Below are 19,424 nucleotides of genomic sequence, written 5' to 3' on the forward strand. Positions count from 1 at the left end.
TTTCTCTTTGCCTACTCTCCCAGTCTCCAAATTTCATTCCTTCATCTGGTTCAGAATTTGGAAGATGTCAAACTAGAGTCTAAGAATTTGCCCTAGCTTGCAATGATAAAGGCAAATGGACAATAAAAATCAAACCATTTTGGTCATTGTACATTGTGGTGGATATTCTAAATGCAATTGTAAATATCAGCTCTACCAAAAACACTTTTTACATGATTTAGAAACAAACCTTACAACCATACCCACTTCTAAGCTGGGGATGGCCCATGTTTGACCAGGAGGCAGGGACCCTTTGGGAGCCAAATTACTTATGGCCAAAGTAGAACCTAAGACACTATCCAATATATACAGCTGGACTAGGATTCCCACAGCAGTATTGAGAAGTGACTCTAGAACTATACTGAGCGTTCGAATCACCTGGGGAGGTCCATATATACTCACAAATTCCTGGGCCCCAACCTAGGACCACAGGATCAGATTTTTAGAGGGTTAGGCCTTAGAATCTATATTTTTAAAAAGGTGACGCTGAAGTATACAGCAAACAAACGGGTATGTGGGAACCACTGACTTGGACAAGCAATGATGGTGGGGTGGAATAGGGGAGGACTATCAATAGTTAGCCAAGGCTCTTGGTTCATCAATCTTTTCTCTCTATTTTGCTGTTCTTTAAAGGAAGGGAAGGGAAGATACAGAAAATAGCAGCCTTATACTGGTCTAAAAGGCAAGGCAACATATTAAAAAAGGAAAGAAAACTTTGTGGATAGCACCAGAAGCAGAATGGGGTGGTCTCGGGCTCTATCTACATTTCCTCTTTAAGCAATCCAATCCAGCCCTTTTAGTCAAAGATGAAGGTTCAACCATCAGGTTTATCCACTAGCTGTGTGACCATAAACAAGTCTCTCAGTGAATTCCAGCATTTTCAGACAGGAGAGGCCAGCCATCTCATCAATCCCCAGTGCTTCTGCTTCAATAATGACATACTTCTCTCTTCTTTATCCATCAATTGAAATCTGTGTCATCTTGTAGTCACCACTCTTCCTTCTTCATATTTTTGCATCACGACTCCAACCTTTTCCACAAAACCTCATCTTTAGATTGTATCTACAATGCTCCTTCCCTACTCTGTCTTCATTTTTATCTTTATTGTTTCCTGTTTTGTTCTGTAATTGCTGTATCTATAGCAAGTGTTTCACCAACCACACTGTAATCTATTCCAACATCATCTTACAGTCATTCATTCAACAAAAATACATTGTGACCTATCATGTGCCATTCACTGTTCTAGGCACTTGGAGTACATCTAGGCATTTGGGGTGAACAAAAAAGACAAAAATTCCTGTCCTAATGGAGCTTACATTCCAGGACAGCAGGGAATATGATATCTGGGAAGAATTAGTTCCTTCTTAATGGAGATAAATGAAGAGGTGAAAACAATGTGGCACAAAAAAGAAATTTGACTGTAAAGTAGAAATTCCAGTGGGAAAGGAGGCAGGGGATAGATAATTCTAGATAGAATAGGGTAAAGTGGATTAGAGTAGAAACAGACTGATTGGGAATGAGGGATGAGACAGACAGACAAAAACCAAGAAACATGAATATGTCAATAAGCATGTTAGAAGATAAGCCCCTAAGTGCAAAAAGATAGTAACAGCGAGCATGGGTTGCAATTTTAAAGATCAAATATTTGAGACAACAGGTTGGTGCACATTAGCCTACAGTTTAAACTATTTTAACTCTTGCCCACTAACCTACCTATGCCGCCTACACACCCAAACGCAAAACCTGTTCTAAATCAACAGAGAAAAAAAACAAAGAGAAAGTCAGTAAATATACAAGCATATTTAGAAAAGAATTCTAAAACATAGTCAATTAAATCAAGTTAGAGCACAAGGCAGCTTTGCTTTTGGGATCTAGCCTTTCCCACTACCTAAAAGTAGAGCATACTCTGTAACAGCTGCATGAACTTTGGCCTATATCTACTGTGCAAGCAAGAGAGAAAGCTTTGTCCTAGTTTTTAATTATCTTTGTCAACATAACTCAAGAAAATACCTACAAGACTACAGTCTTAAGACTTTAGGCCGGGCGCGGTGGCTCACGCCTGAAATCCTAGCACTCTTGGGAGGCCGAGGAGGGCAGATTGTTTGAGCTCAGTAGTTTGAGATCAGCCTGAGCAAGAGCAAGACCCCGTCTCTACTAAAAAATAGAAAGAAATTATATGGACAGCTAAAAATATATATATAGAAAAAATTAGCCGGGCATGGTGACGCATGCCTGTAATCCCAGCTACTTGGGGGGCTGAGGCAGGAGGATCGCTTGAGCCCAGGAGTTTGAGGTTGCTGTGAGTTAGGATGATGCCACGGCACTCACTCTAGCCTGGGCAACAGAGTGAGACTCTGTCTCACAAAAAAAAAAAAAAAAAAAAGACTTTAGTCAGTGGAGAGAGTTGGATTATGCTGACACAAATTTCAAATTTGAAAATGTTCCTTTGGTTATTTTTCTTGTAATTCAATCCTGGGGAAAGGATGGGATTAAGGAAGTGAAAGTCAAATTAAAAAATACACCATCTACTAAGGTATTTGCCTGTAATTCATTTCTCGTGAAATTATTTTACCACTTACATAATTAGGAATTTAGATTTAGAATAGGAATGGGAATTAGACAAGATATTCTGGTTAAGATGTGATTTTCATTTGGTAGTCATATGCAGAGTTATAGCACTTATACAACAGGAATACTTTATAACTTCAAGAATTACAAGTCAATTTCAAGAGAATTTAATCATCTACCAGTAAATGTCATAATCTCATTAAAGGTCTGACAAAGCCTTAGCATAGACTTTCAGGGTGAAGGATTTTCTGTTGAGTCTAATGGTAACACACAGGTGTGCTGGTAGCTTTAAATTCACATTTTTTTCAAAATTTATAAATTACTATTAAAAGGTGCAGTAACTATAATCAGTCACATTTTCTTATTGGTGAAAACACAATGCATAATAACATATATATGTGTGTGTATATATTTCTACACACAAAACAGAAAAATTAAGCTGGTAGCTTTTTGTTACACATGGAAAATATAAAAATTACTTAAAATTCTTAGATATAAAGAATCACAGTTATTCAGTGCTGGAAAGATTTAATAATAGCTAACATTTACTCAGTACTGACTCCATGAAAAACTGCTTTATACCTAAAATAACTCCTTTAGACCTCATAATATGGTACTACTCTCCATTTTACAAATGAGAAAACAGACAGAAACTAATTGCCAGAGGATAAAAGGAAGGAAAAGCCAGATTCAAACCCATAAGTCAGACTCCAAACTTAATGCTTTTAATTGCTCTGTCATGCTACTTCTCATATCAAAGAAAAATCCATAGTCTCTATCATTCATTTTGCAGATGAGGAAAATAAAGGTATTTGTTCAGTCACATAGCTGGTTAGTGACCTGACTACTACTTCATAGTAATAGCAGCTGCCAATCCATAAGAAATACCTTAAAACCAATGCAGTGGCAAGTTCAAAAATATACAGTTGAGGCCAGGCGCAGTGGCTCAACCTGTAATCCCAGTACTTTGGGAGAACAAGGTGGGAGGATCACTTGAGGCCAGTTCAAGACCTAACTGGGCAACACAGTGAGACCCTATCTCTATTAAAAAGAAAAGAAAAGAAAAAACATACATTTGACTTTTCAAAAGTGTTAACCCATAAATATGGAAACTGGGGGGGGGGTAGGAACTGTAAGTAAACACAACCAAAGGCTAACATAGGCATATTAGTAAGACAATGAGTCATTCATTTTTCTTAATCCCTTTCCTCGATCTTCACAATGTTTCAATTTTCTGTAATGCGGTTTATAATTGGTACACATATAACAGTCCCATTGAGACTAAAAAGAATGGTTGAAAAAAGAAGGCAGAAAAAGACTCAATCATCCAATTAATCACCTTACAATAAAGGGAGACTCCAGCTACCTGTCTAAAAAAAGCATACTACCCCAGTGGTTGGGGAGGAGGAAAGAGAGGGAATTCATATCACAAGTTAAATTAAAAGTAAAAATTTCTAATTAAGTAACCGGTATTAAGTACAACATGCAATAAAAAGTTAGTCACATTTGATCTTACAGATTTGGGATGGAAGGAAGATGCTAGGTTTTCTATTCTACAACCACCCACTTTAACCCTTTCACTGGCAGTTTGAAGAGAAACAATATAGCTAATACAGGCTGACTGCAAATCGTCAGAAACAAGATTAGAAATAGTTCTTTAAATGCTCTAACATTTTACTTCTTAAGATACAGGTATATGTGTGTTTTAAAAGAATGTCTTCCAGGAAGTTGCAGACCCATTGAAATTCAATTTATGCTATACGTTCACACTGGGATTATAGGCACTGCAAGAGTTGAGCTCCCTACTGAAATGTGGTAGTTAAGTACAAAAATGCTTTTGAGGGAAAGGAGCAGGGAGTGGCACTGATGTGCAAATTTAGTTAATTCCATTCAAGAAGCTTTTAAGATAGCTTGTATTGTGAGCAAGGTGCTGTGGAGTCACAAAGATGCGACAGAATGGGTCCCCAATCCTTTTGGCACTCCCGATCTAGTAGGTACAATTCAAAGCCCATTATTAAAGAAAATAAGAGGGGCGTGAGCCCAGAATTGCGAGGGAGGAGACCTGCGGAGAGGCGCCAGACTGCGTGGAAAGGACTCAGAAACGTTAGGGGTTAAGGAATCTGAAATAGTCGCAGGCCTCGGAATCGCGAGAGAGTAAGTGAGAGTCCCTTCGCAAGGACACAGGAAACGGGGTCCCAGGGAGGGGTCCTCGGGCGGGGTGGACAGGCGGCAGCAAGAGGGCACGCGCGACTCCAGGGCCACCTCAGTCCCCGCAGCAGTTCTGTCCGGCGTTCTGAGGTGCCCTCGGCCAGGCCTCACCTCGGGAGCGGAGGATCCTGAAGGCAGTGAAGCGGCTGAGGCTGCCAATTGCCCGGGAGGCCACCATGTTGAGCCGAAGAGGACGAAAGTGAAAAGCGCTTCTAGCGGAGGCGGCCAAGTGGAGGACTTTTCTTCTGGCAGCCTGGCCAGCCAGGCGGCCGACGTACTGCCTGACTAAAACCCGGACGCCGAGTCGCCGCCCACCCCTAATCCCTGCCCTTCGCTCCCGCTAACGAGGCCGGAAGGACGCTGTCTTCGCCGGAGGCCCGAGGCCTACCGAGGGGCGGAGTGCCAGGGTTTCCATCAGGCGGCCGGCGGGCAGCCCGCGAGGCCTGCTCCAGCCGCCCGTGGGGGTGAGGGGTCCTTTCCAGACAGGACCGGCTCTTGGTTCCGCCGAGTCTTGGCACTTGGGTGCAAACCTTGCCCAGAGCGGGAGCTTGCGCGGACGCCGAGGCAGGTGAGACGGAACGTGCTTTCGGCTTTCCGCCTGGCCTTTTCCTCAGTGGTGTCACCTGTGTCTGAGTTTATCACCGCAAGTTAACGAACTGTTTGCCTGTGTGTATGCGTGTGTGTGTTGGCCTAAAACACTGGGCTGTATTGGAGTGTTTGTTGTTTCACCTGCTTTGCCCGTAGCCAGGGCAGCCGCTGTAGAGATTCAGAACGGCGCCACGGGTTTACCCCGATTTCTGCTGTAAAGGGTGGGACTCAGTTCAATGACCTTTCGAGGCTTGAGTATGGGAGGAGATGAGACAATCCTCCATCCCGCTTGGTGACCCAGTGCTCCGGGGGATTTTCTAATCCAGAAGAGATCTGGCGATCATCTGGTCATTCACCTCCCTCACTTTATTGGTGAAGAAACTGAAGCCATGAATCAGAGTGAGTGATTTTACTCATGGCCACAGGTGGTAGAAATAGGACGAGAGCCTAAGCCTACGCACTTCTGGTCAAGAGTTCTGCATTGCATGATAGTAGTTTTTGTGCTGAAAACGATGGTCTTGAGTCCTGGAATAAAAGTGATTGGTTTCAAAAGGAAACCACATTGAGGACCTACTGTGTTCTGGACCCCTTTACACCTTTTTGTTTAGTTCCCACGATCCCAAAATTATTGTTATCGTTTGCATTTTCCAGATGAAGTTTAGGAAGCTTAGAGAGATTAAATTTTCTGGTCCTGTGGCAGCGCCAGGATTCAGAAATAAGTGTGAGTCTCATTACTACCAGATTGACAATTCGGCAAGAAAGGAAACGAGAAGGGGCAGGGAAATTGAGACTGAAGTGAAGAGTATGGAAAGAAGAAAGGTTTCTGTTTAAAGCTCAAGTGAAATAATGAGTCGACATCACTGTGAGCACTTTAAGCAGAAACTGGATGACCACTTCTGGATAAATTGCAAAAAGGATTCCTGATGACCTCATAAGGTTTTTTACTGTTCAAAGCCTGCCTTCTGCCCACATAATGCTCTCTTTTGCACCTAGTTGCATATAGCACTTATTATTTAGATCAGGGGTGGCAATTGTTTTTAGAGCCAGACAGTAAATAGTTTAGGCTTTGCAGGCCTCCATTGATCTGTTCATAAATTCTTTGTTTTGTTTAGTTTACAGCTCTTTAAAAACGTAAAAATTATTCTTAATTAGAGGTCCATGGATTGTAGTTTGCCAGCTCCTGATGTAGATCACTCATTTGACTCCATTTTTTGTTCCCTGTGCTCTCAACAAAATTGTAAACTCCATCAGGGCAGAAATGTTATATTTCTTTTATGCTCAGCACTTTAGTACAATGGTTTATATAGAAGGGAACTAAATACATTTATATCATTACCTACTAATAATAACAGCAAGCATGTATAATCCTTACTACTATGTATAATCCGTACTAACATGTATAATTCTTACTACTATCAGGCACTGTTCTAAGTGCTGTATATGTGTGTGTGTTTGTATGGTGTGTGTGTGTGTGTGTGTATATATATGTAAAATCCTCACAACGGCTCTATCTGTGTGGTAGGTACTAGAATTATCTACATTTTCAGATGATGGTCCTAAGATGGAGAAAGGTTAAGTAACTCTATTAAGGTCATACGGCTAGGATGGAGCCAGGATTTGGACTTAGTCTGGCTGTAGAGTCTGTTAACTGTTACATTGTGTCTTTTTTTCAAATTTATTTTATTTTTTTATTTCAGCATATTATGGGGGTACAAAAGTTTAGGTTACGTATATTGCCCTTGACCCTCCCTCCCCCCAATCAGAGCTTCAAGCATGTCCATACCCTAGACGGTGGGCATAGCACTCATTATGTATATATACACCCATCCCCCCCCCCACATCTGCCTGACACCTGATTAATGTTATTCCTAAATGTGCTCTTAGGTGATGATTAGTGAAACTAGTTTGATGGTGAGTACATGTGGTGCTTATTTTTCCATTCTTGGGATACTTCACTTAGTAGAATGGGTTCCAGCTTTAACAGACTTAAACCTAAGGTGTGAAACTATTAGAATTCTAGAAGAAAGTGTGGGAAAAACTCTTACAGACATTGGCCTAGGCAAAGAATTTATGAAGAAGACTCCAAAGGCAATCACAGCAACAACAAAAATAAATAAATAAATGGGACCTGATTAAATTAAAAAGCTTCTGCACAGCCAAAGAAACTGTCACGAGAGCAAACAACCTACAGAATGGGAAAAAATTTTTGCATGCTACACATCCAATAAAGGACTGATAACTAGAATCTATTGAGAACTCGGGAAAATCAGCAAGAAAAAAATCAGTCAACCCTACATTGTGTCTTAATGATGTAATAATGAACTACTAGAGCCACCCATCTTGTTTTCATTACTTGCCTAGCCCCTTCTTCCTTTCCCTTGCTTCCTCCTAGATGCCTGCAACTTCATGCCTTTCCATAGTTCCACACGATACTCAAGCCTAGCCTACCCTAGCCTAGAGTTTCCATGCTTTTAATAATTTTAAGGGCTCTGGCATCTTTTTCTGAAATTCTCAGCTCTGTCCTCTTTTGGTGTTAGCTCTACCTTAGACTAGCTTTGTTAATGTTTGCAAACTGCTGTTAACTATGCCAAGCTTCAGAAGAAAAGATTTGTGTTCCAGAATTCTAGACAGAAGACTTGAATGTTAGACTGACTAATCCATCCCTAAGTCAATACCAATGGACCAGTACTATGCAGTGTTGTTTTAGGCCTTGGTTACCTGAATCAATGATCTTGGGAGAGAGAATAAGATTATTCTGATTGATTTAAACCCTAGAGTTGGGCTGGATTCAGTCCCATGTAAACCACATATGGCAACTACCTAATGGGGTGAAATGGATATTGGAATAAAAACCACAGACTCCATTATAGTTTTACATGTTATGAATATTTTCTCTGAATCTGTCATTTGCCTTTTGACTTGATTTTAGTATCTTTTGCTGTGTATATATGTTAAATGGTTATGTAATCAGATCTATTGGTTATATTCTGTTACAGCTTCTGGGTTTTGGGCCATATATTGGACTCCTTTTCCCATTTAAATTATGAAAATATTCTCTGATATTTTCTTCTAGACTTTTATAGTTAAAAAGTATATATTTAGATCTTTAATCTATCTAGCATTTATTTGTACCTATGATATGAGCTAGGAACCTAATTTTTTTTTCAAATGTTTAGCTGTTTTCTCAATGAATTTATTGAATAATTCATCTTTCTCCCAGTTAATTGAAATGTTATATAATAAATTCTCATATACATGGATATGTCTCTGAGCTTTCTACATCTTGTTCTGTTAACCAGTTTCGTTTATTCCTGTGAACTGCTGTGTTTTAATTACTGGTGCTTCATAGCAAGTTTTGATATCTATTAGGGCAAGATCTCTCTTTTTTTTTTTTTTTTTACCATTTCCTTGACTATTTCCAGAATTTTACTTCAAGATGAACTTTCCTTAAGGAAATGTGTATCCCAGACCCTTGTGGCATTGTAAGTAACTTCTGGAAATGATGGTGCCCATCTCATGGGCCTCTTTGTGTTTTCCTGGCCAGAGTCCCTTGAATATCCCTAGGCTGGTGAGCCTGAAGCTTGATCTCCTCCATCTCTTTCCAATCCACGTGTTTGAAACATGTAATTTTTTTTTTCTTTTTGGAAGCTATAGGGCATCCTCCTTTTAGTCTATAAAGACCCAAGAGATGTTAAATCTTAAGGCTTTTATATTTTCTATTGCTGTTACAATTACCCCCAAATTTAGCAGTTTAAGATAATACATATTTATCATCTCATACCATTTCTGAGGGTTAGGAACTTGGGTTGTTCTGATTTAGAGTTTCTTATGACATTGCAGTCAGAATGTTGGTCAGGGCTGGAGTCATCTGAAAGTTTGCCTGGGCCAGAGGATCTGCTTCCAAGTTCACTCACATAGCTGTTGGCAGGAGACATCAGTTCCTCACCCTGAGCCTCTTCATGAGGCTGCTCGTGACATGGCAGTTGGCTTCCTTCAGAGTGAGTGATCTGAGAGAGGCATAGGAAGACAGAAGCTACAGTTTCTTTATAGTCTAATGTCAAAGGTGACATGCTATCACTTCTGACATTTTTTTGTTGTTGTTTATACAGACTAACTATGGTATAGGGTGAGAGGCAATTATACAAGACTGTGAAGAGGTGGAGATTGTTGGGGGCCAACTTGGAGGCTGGTTACTAAAGCCTTCATTGGCAAATCTTGCAAGTTTGTTCTTTGGTGGTTTTTTTCTTTTTATAAGTTAAAACATGTTTCAAAATTAAGACATTATAAAAGATGTACAATGACAAGTCTTCCTTCCACTCTTGTCCCCTAGTTACTCAATTCCTCTTCTTTCAGCCAACAATTATTTTTAACATTTTTTTAATACTTCAGGGGTATTTTATACTGATACAGGAAATGTAAATGTTATTTTTGTGATTCTCTTCTGTGGATACACATTAAATAAATTTATATGCCTTTTCTCAAAAAAAATTTAACTTAGAAATGGTTCCATATTGGTATATATCATTTCCTTATCTTTTACAGCTGCATAATATTTCACTAGGTTGCTGTATCATGATTTACTTAACCATTTATTTGTTGGTTATTCTAATCTTTTGCTATTACAGTGACAACATAGGTCATATCCCATGTGTGTAAGTAACATCCATGAAGTAAATTCATGGAAGTGGAATTGTTGGATTAAAAGTTAGCTACAGTTGTAGTTTTGACAGATAATTACCAAATTGCCCTCCATAGGGATTGGACCGATTTATACTCTTGGCAGCAGTGTATGAGAGTGTCTGTGTATACTCTTACCGACAGTGCATAACCTTTGAGCCTTTACTAATTTGACAGTTATATCTACGTGGTTTTAATTTGAATTTCTTTTCAACATCTTTTCATATATTTAAGAGCCTTTTGTATTTCCTTTGCTGAGAGCTGTCTGTCCATATCCTGTGTCCATTTGTCTGCTGGTTTTTTCCTTAGTGATTTGTAGAAACCCATTGTTAGGAATTTAGCCTTTTTTGTGGGGTGAATGGTTAATTTACTTTAAATATTTTTTAATACATAGGGTTTTTATGTGTCCTTTAAATTTTTTTTATTATTTGAAACAATACAGTATCAAACTTAAGAAAAGGTTGCAAGTACAGTCCTACAAACTTTTTTTTCTAGCAGCAGTTGACAGTTGCTGACATGATCCTTCACCATCCCTAAATACTTTTGTATGTATTCCTTTCAAATGCACACATTCCACAAAGCCTTCCACGTAATCACAATACAACCTTCAAAATCATGAAATGAACACTGGTGGTTTCATGATCATGCCTAGCAGTCTCTACTTCTTTGGCACTGAAGAAGAGCACAGACTCTGGAGCTAGACTGCCTGGGTTCAAATCACAGCTCTGCCACTCAGTAGCTGTGGGTCTTTGGGCAACTCACTCAGTCCCTTTATATCTCAGTTTCCTCATCTCTTACAAAGGGTCTAATAATTATTCCTACTTCATAGATCGTTGTGAGGATAGATGGTTAATGCTTAGACTAGTGGTTGGCACAATATGAAAGTTATGTCAGTGTAGCTATTATAATATTATTATAGAAAGGATAGTTGATGCTACATTAAATTTTATAGCATTTTATAATACCCATGAATGAGGTTGTCAGAGTTTATAGAAAACAATATAAGCTACAACTTCTTCAACTAACCCGGGATGTATTTTTGTTCTCTTTTTAGATTTCAGAATGACTACTATCTTGACTTGCACTTTAAAAAATCTTCCTAGTACATCAAAATGGGCCCTCAGATTTTGTAAGTTTAATTTTCTCTTTTTTAAGATTAGATTTGGATTTATTACAAGCATCTTAGACAGACATTGAATGGTATTGCTTTTTGTAAACAGTTTATTTTGTCTTCTAGCTGTAAGATTTCTGAGCTGTTCCTCCCAGCTACGAGCTGCCCCAGGTATGGTAGTTATAAAATAAAAATTTCTGATTTAAATGTTAGATTCTAGATTCTAGATTTTGTGAATTCTGGATAAAAACCAAAACAAATTTGCTAATTCTCCCATTTTTATGAGCAACATGAACATTATTATTGCCTTCCAATTAAAGAATTATAGAGCCAATCAATAATGATATTACATTATTTAGAATTGGGCTTGAGGATGTTGACAGGAGACTGCTTTTTCTGATATTTGAAACTGATGGAGTCATGGAGGTTCCATAAACCTTAAACAATAAACCTCAGTTTATTCACCCTCTGGCTGTCAGTCCTGGAGATGATTAGCATACCTCTTGAGACCTTTGTAGAGCCAAAAGTTAACTTTTCAAATTTGCAGTTAGTGATATGCTTCTCTGTTGATGAATATCTTCTTATCCTATATACAAGAGGACTCATTCCTGAAATAGAGGTGATTAGGGAACTAGTTAACAAAAGAAGGTTAATATATGAAATGAAAGAGTAAGGACAATATGAAATGAAAGAGTAAGGACATTTGTTGATTTTATATGGTCATTTAGACCCTGGGTAAACTCAGTGAATTGGGCTTTTTTATTGCAGGTTTTAGCAGAATCTACTGTGGATATATATCTTCATTGATCAGTGCTAAAAACACCCTGACAAATACAAAAAGTACCTTTCAGGATTCCAAAAACCTATGCTATCTTCCAGTTCTCCTTTTTCCTAGCAATGTGGCCTTGCGCTGGATACTTTGCTTCCTTGTGCTTTAGTTTCTTCATCTAAAAAAGAAATATAATAATTCTAGTTTTGTCAACCTCAAATGGTTATGAAGATCTCTTAAAGCACTTTGAAAACTATAATCTCAAATTATCAGAGGTCTGTTGCCTAATCCCCACTAGAGAAATTTCATGTTGTCATGTAACAAATATATTTCCTGTGGCCTCTAAATTCTAACTAGAATATAGATTTCTATTAGCCCTATAAAGAATAATTACTTTCTGTCTACTTCACCTTTTCCCTAATTCTGATGTTCACCCAGGTCTTTGTTTTGCAAAGTCACACAAATAGACCTGATCCTTGCCAACTGGGAGAAAGGTCATTCTGAATACCAACAGGGGGAAGCATTTATTAATGTCTGGTATTTAGACTATTCTTTATGCTCCTCTGTAACTATTCTTGATGTTTCTGTCTCTTACAGCTATATTGTAAGCCCTTGTGAGTCTTTAGTTTTTTATGTCTTCAGTGACTAACACAGTGTTCTACAAGTAATTTTGTTAACACTGATGATGACAGTAGTGCAGGAAGGCACATGATAAGACAGAAGAATGTGACAAGCTGATTTGAGGGGAGGGAGCAGGCATATGCCTATGCTGAGCAGGTTTTAGGTGGCAGTAATTTTATAACTGACTCCTCTTGGAGCTCACGTGAATATCCCTGTCTGACACAGCTGTTAGATGAAGGAATTAAAATAGAGGAGTACAGGATTTATTGATGTTTTTAGTCATTTGATAGACTGGAAATGCAAGTGTCTGGAAATTTTGAATGATTTGATGGTTATATCTATATATTGATCTGTGTATACACACACGTATATAGCAGTTGTATAATACATGACACATCTTTTATCTTCTTTGATTTTAATTATATATAGAGAATGTAAGATATATGTCAGTCAGCCAGTGAATCCTAGGTTTTGGAGTTGGAAGGATCCTTTAAGGTCATCTAGTCTAGCTTCCATATTTTCAAATTTTAAAAAAATTGGCCAAGCAGAGCCTAGAACCCAGATATTATAACTCCCAATTCAGATTCTTGTAATTCATCGCTACTGTGTGCCCATAGCACTGTGGACTATATAAAACAGAGCTGTTATTATTTGCCCTTGAGAAAATTTTGATGTGGTTAGGAGCTATTGTATATACGAAACAGAATGAGAGTCCTTGGGTGACTGTTCATTACATAATAAAGAACAAATATTTTTTAAATGTGTCTTGTAGAATTTGTCTAATTACTTTATAATGTGTTAAATTGTTTGGAATAGCCCATTTTTGCCCTAGAGGTTGTCACAGAAGTTCAGAGGCAGGAGCTACAAGTAACTATAGTTATGAGGGAAGGCTTTACTAGGAGGTGGAACGTGAACTAAGCCCAAGAGATAGGTAAGAATTAGATGGGCAAAAAGAGGCCACACAGATAGGAGAATATGTGAGTAAAGGCAAGGAGGTTGATGTGAGCACGGCTATAGGGACTGGGGGCCTTCTCCTTGTGTTACATGAAGAGCAACCCCCCAGTCTTTTGGGGAGTAGTGGAAAATACTTTTGGATAGTTAAGGTGGAACCAAGTAAAGCAGGCAATTTGTTAGAGGAGGTAAGAATTTTAATTTCAAAGTGTATAAAAGGAACATATTGTCAGTTCTTAGAAAGCAGAATGACATGATGGCGTATCATCTGCCCTTTCCTCTCATCACTTTATTCTCTCTAAGGTCAGTCATAAGTAATCTGCAGATCTTTAAATTTAGTGGCCTGTTTTCATTCCTTATGCTCCTTGACCGTCTTGTTCTCCTTGACACTCACTGCTTTTGCTGTCATACAGTGTTCTTTCTTGATTCTCCTACTGAAGTTACTGTCTCTCTCACATCTTCTTTCTGCCCTCTCAATGTAGGAAAATCACAAAGCTAAGTGCTTTTTATTGTGAGTAGTGGACTCTCAAGGTTGAGATGTTTTGTGTGTACTACAACTGGGAAGGTGTCAGGAACCAGGCAAGCAGTGCCGGGGGCCAGCTACTTTGTCTCTTCATGTGTCACATGTTACGTCCCTTTCCTGGCCCTTCTGCTTCTCTCTATATCCTTCTTCACCCTTCTTGCTGGCTCCTTTGCTCACTTTTAGTTTACAAATTCTGGCTTACAAGTGACTTCAGTTTATCATCTCCCTGGTTCTTCTCATGGCATCTTTTCAGCTTCAACTAATTGGTATTTCTTTCCATGCTCTTTTGCTTAGAGAGAGAATCTGACTGGCACAGTTTATCGCTAGGTAGATGACACAGGTTACTGGTTGGCTACTATAAGACTTGATCGTTGGTGGGTCCAGTATCTACTCTGAATCTAATCAGCTTTTGCAATGGGCTTAGGGACATGGCTGTCTATGGCTTTCCCTTTGACAAGGACTATAAAAGGGGCAACTCCCTTTGGAGGGTGCTGTGGGAGAACAGGCATTGCAAAATATTTCTCTGTTTTTCTTCTGTCCTCTAAGCTTCAAATATCTCATGACTTTCTGGTCTACACTCACTTCTCTTCAGAGCTTTTGTTTTCCATCTTCTAGCTACCTGCTGAATGGACATATCCACCTGGATGTCTCTCCATAACCTCAAAGTTAGTAAGTTTAAAAATGAAGTCATCTTTTTTCCAAAACCAGTTCTCACTGGTTTATAGAGTAGCTATATTTTCTTAGTCTCTAAGTTTCTTAATAATCCTGGTTTCCTTTTTCCTTCCTTTCTATAATATATCTGATTGCTCACCAAGATGCCTCATCTTCCTTTATAAACTCTCTTGTATGGGTCCCTTCCTTTTCATTCATGCCGATACTGCGTTTACCCTGGCCTTGTGCACCACATGCTTGGGTTTGCCACAATCTATCACTTACCTCCTTGTTGCCTTTATCTCCTTCACCTACGCATCTCCATTAGAGCTGCCAGGATGATCTTTATACCCCGTTTTAGCATGACTGTTGGCTCTAATGACTATTTCTTTCAAGTTGGTTGTAGTTATTTATATAAATATTTCACTATGATGTTAATGGGTGTGGTAAGGTGTTTGTCAAAATTTTATTCCCAATAATTTAGGATTTTCTTCTATCTCTCACAATGAAGAAGTGATGATAGTAGGTAAATTCCAAGGTTAAAAACAAGAAAAGAATGAGATAGATTTTAATATACTAACATAGAAAGATCTCCCAGCTATATTGTTGTCAAAAAAGTATACATAATGTACCAGTATATGCATGTACATGCATTAAAAGAAAACAAGATTTGAAGGCCGGGCAAGGTGGCTCATACCTGTAATCCTAGCACTTTGAGAGGCTGAGGCAGGAGGATCACTTGAGGCCAGGAGTCTGAGAACAGGGCGGGCAACATAGCAAGACCCCATCTCTGCAGAAAAATAGAAAAATCAGCCAGGCATGGTGGTGCACACTTATAGTCCCAGCTACTCAGGAAGCTGAGGCAGGAGGATCACTTGAGCCCGGGATTTTGAGGTTGCAGTGAGCTGTGATGATTGCCACTGCACTCTAGCCTGGGCAGCAGAGTGAGACCCTGTCTCAAAAAAAAAAAAAAAGAAAAAAAAATATTTGAAAGTATATATAGTATATATAGCAAACTAACAATAATTACCTCTGGGAAGGAAATACCATGGCAGGGAAGGGCATATAAAGAAGGAACTTTAGTTTTTACTTTCCACAGGTTAATATTGTTTATTTTTTTAACCACATGCATATATTTACATTTTATTCTTTAACTTAAAAAAACTAAAGGGCAGTTACTGTTTTGAGATTCAAAAGTATTCAGGCAAATTGATCCAAACAGTCAGGAAGCATTGTATAATAGTTTTTGCAGAATAGCAATTGTCATCAACCAAGTGGGCTTTATTTCTACAGATAAAGGTAAGAACATCAAGCTGTGTGAAAAGTGAAGTGTCAATCATTGTGACTTCTAATATTAAGAGCAGACTTATGTGTAAAATTGGTTACTTCTAATGAAATATTAATAGGTTGTCAAACACTTAATAAAGATGAACAGTTTTATTAATGGCAAAATTACCCCATCATTGGGTAGAAGCTTTATTTACCTTACATGTTATTTGGAAACTTATGAATGCTAGTCAATTTCTCAGCTCTTTTTTTTTTTTAAGTATTGAAGTGGTTTAATTAATAGCAAATGCAGGTTGGCATTGAATGATATAATTCTTCTTAGAATGTCTGTCTTTAAAAATGTAAAAGGTCATCTGACTTTATATATTTTAGCTAGTAGTTCTTTGACTTTATCTTAAAGCTGGCCAGACCAAATCGAAGAAGACCTTAGCCAAACCCAATGTAAGGAATATAGTGGTGGTGGATGGTGTTCGTACTGCATTTTTGCAGTCAGGCACTTCGTAAGTATGAAATGATCATGTTATTTATTCCTTCTTTTAAAGTACTTTCAAAAGTGGTCTTTGTAAATGTAAGTCAGTAGGTAATAATATTATTAGTGGACTAATATATGGACGGCATTTCCATGAAATTAATATGGAATAAATCAAGCCAGTGGTGAAATATTATGGCAATATTTGTTTTTTATCCTCTTCATGAACATGCCTAGTGTAGTTTTAGCTTGAAACAGCCTTATTTTGAAAGCCTAGTGTAGGCCTAGATAGCTTCCTTCCAATAGAGATATCTTTTCCTTTTCTGGAGATACGTACATTGTTTTTGTGCTTCCTCAGAAGTTTGAGTGCTGAAGATGTGGGTTATGGGCATTCTGATGGGCCTGTAGTCCACTGGTTTGGCCTCCTGGGAATTATTAGAATTGGAGTTGATGGGCTGGTCCAAACCCCTGGCCCAGTGCAACCCCAAATCTATGGGGCCAGAATGGTAGGATCACATAAAAATTATTGCAAGTAAGATCTACAAATGAATGCTAAAGTAGGTGAAATGTTAAGAAGAAACAGGACATTTGCATAGCCTCAGAGTGTCTCCACCCAAATTTTTATGAATTACTGTGATGATTTCAACATATGTCCACAAATTCTGTGTTACTCTTTCTACTAGGAAGTGGGGCTTAATTCTCCTCCCCTTGAATGTGAACTGGATTTAATGACTGACTTGTAACAAATTAAGTACAGAAAGGGAAAAATAGTAACTTTATAGTGGGGTAAACTGGCGGATACTAGCTAACATCACTGGTGGTAAGGGATGTTGCTATCATGCACTCCCTGATGTTTAGCAATGTGAAGAGCACTTCACCTCTGTGACATTTCATAACCCCAGTCTTCATAAGTGTCAGGGTCACGGAAGACAAGGAAAGACTGAGGAACTGTCACAAATTGGAAGAGACTAAGGAAGCATGGCAACTAAATATAATGTGATATCCTGGATTCATTCAATCCTGGAATGGAAAAAGGACATTAGTGGAAAAACTAGTGAGATCCAGATAAAGTTATAGCTTAGTGAGTAGTATTGTGTCAATATTCATTTCTTAGTTTTAATAAGTACATCATGGTTATGTAAGATGTTAACATTAAAAGAAGCAGGGTGAAGGGTATATAGAAAGTCTGATCTCTCCAGTTCTTTTGTAGATCTCCAATTGCTTCAAAAAGTTTCTTTAAAAGTCCTAATACATCCTCTATATCCCATTAGGCATTACAAAATAAATAAATAATATGTTTTTAAAATAAAAGTTTTAGGGCCAGGTGTGGTAGCTCATTCCTGTAATCCTAGCAGTTTGGGAGGCTGAGGCGGAGTTATTGCTTGAGGCCAGCAGTTTGGGACCAGCCTGAGCAAGAGACCCCAGCTCTACCAAAAAAAAAAAAAAAAATTAGCCAGGTGTGGTGGTATGCACCTGTAGTCCCAGCTACCCAGCTACTTGAGAGGCTGAGGCAGGAGCATCACCTGAGTCCAGGTGTTTGAGGTTGCAGTGAACTGTGATGACACCACTGCACTCTAGCCCAGGCAACAGTGAGATCCTGTCTCCAAAAAAAGAGAGGTTTAAATTTAAAGACTGTATAGCATATGTCATGCCGAACAGTAAGGAATTGGACAACACTTCTATTAGACTCTTGTCTTAGCAAGCTCAGCAGGAGTTAAGGCTTGCCAGATTTTTAAGGATGACAAATAACAAAGTCACACTATTTCTTCATTTGAAATGATGGACTGCCTTGGATAGGAAAGTTAAGTGCATTTGCAGCAGCATGTGTTACATGATCTCTAGGTATTTCAAATAGAATGAAAAATTTTTTTTATTGAAGCTCTAGGTTTTTGATTTAAATTATGCTTTCTTTCTCCAGGTATAAAGACCTGATGCCACATGATTTGGCTAGAGCAGCATTAACGTAAGTAAATGCAGTTTCATTTTAGTTCTTATTTCATTAAAGACGCTTTCTCCAGTTTCTATGCTTAAAATAGCATTTTCAATAAAAGTTTCATATCTAGGCTATATTAACTTTTGTGTGATAGGGAAAAACGCTGATTAGCTGTTATAAGATTACTTTATTCTTCATTTTAGCCATCTGTGTACACAAAGTTAAGTAGCTCATGAATGTCAGCAATATTTATTTTGCAGGCTTAATGGTGTCTTGGCATGACAGTATTGGGTTTTTGAGATGGGGTCTTGCTCTGTCGTCCAGGCTAGAGTGTAGTAGCGTTGTCATAGCTCACTGTGTTTTCAAATTCCTGGGCTTGATTGATCCTTCTACTTCAGTGCATGCCATCACACCCAGCTAATTTTTCTATTTTTTATAGAGGTAGGGGTCTTTAACTCCTAGCCTCAAGCAGTCCTCCTGCCTCGGCCTCCCAAAGTGCTAGGATTACAGGCGTGAGCCACTGCACCCAGCCACAATGTTCTTTAATGAGTACCCTAACTAGCCACAGGACTAGACTGATAAGCCTAAACACAATACATATATTTGATGATTTTCTTAGGAACTTAATTACTATATAAGGGTAGCTGAATAAATTATATATATATATTTATCTAGAAAGAGACCTGAAGAGTAATGTACAAACCACATAAAAATGTAAAATTAGATGTGGTTAAATGAGATTGGGCTGGATGAATAATTTGGTGAGAATCATTAAATGTATTGCTGTTTCTAGGGTGGAAATAACATATAAGGCATTATCTCATTCGTTTTTCATTGACATTTTGCCTTTTTGTTCTTCAACCAGCCACAATTTTTTCCTAGCTTGGAGAAACTCTTCAGTTGAACTTTCTGCCCATTCTAACTTTTGTTCATTTTTCTTTTCTGGCCAGACTTCCAGTTTGAGTGAAAGTAGCAGTTGCTTCTCTCTCCTTACTATCCATTTCCTCTCCCTGATTTCATAATAATCAT

The 19,424-nt window shown here is 38.5% G+C and overlaps 2 protein-coding genes across 3 annotated transcripts in view; one reads left to right on the plus strand and one right to left on the minus strand.

The window, feature by feature from the left end:
* HADHA (hydroxyacyl-CoA dehydrogenase trifunctional multienzyme complex subunit alpha) overlaps positions 1-5,195 on the minus strand; it is a 41,933-nt gene extending 36,738 nt beyond the window's left edge. Inside the window, exon 1 of one of the 2 annotated variants that reach the window (XM_045549201.1) lies at positions 4,927-5,195. In XM_045549201.1, coding sequence (XP_045405157.1) covers positions 4,927-4,993 — 67 coding nt within the window. In that variant the 5' untranslated portion in view covers positions 4,994-5,195. The remainder of the gene's footprint in view (positions 1-4,926) is intronic. The other variant, XM_045549202.1, reaches the window with a different exon arrangement.
* A 46-nt stretch (positions 5,196-5,241) lies between these two features.
* HADHB (hydroxyacyl-CoA dehydrogenase trifunctional multienzyme complex subunit beta) overlaps positions 5,242-19,424 on the plus strand; it is a 32,053-nt gene continuing 17,870 nt past the window's right edge. The window contains exons 1-5 of the mRNA XM_045549203.1: positions 5,242-5,383; positions 11,135-11,209; positions 11,318-11,362; positions 16,394-16,493; positions 18,381-18,425. Coding sequence (XP_045405159.1) covers positions 11,143-11,209; positions 11,318-11,362; positions 16,394-16,493; positions 18,381-18,425 — 257 coding nt within the window. The 5' untranslated portion in view covers positions 5,242-5,383; positions 11,135-11,142. The remainder of the gene's footprint in view (positions 5,384-11,134; positions 11,210-11,317; positions 11,363-16,393; positions 16,494-18,380; positions 18,426-19,424) is intronic.

This window comes from Lemur catta, chromosome 4, assembly GCF_020740605.2.
Source record: "Lemur catta isolate mLemCat1 chromosome 4, mLemCat1.pri, whole genome shotgun sequence".
NCBI classification, from domain to species: domain Eukaryota; kingdom Metazoa; phylum Chordata; class Mammalia; order Primates; family Lemuridae; genus Lemur; species Lemur catta.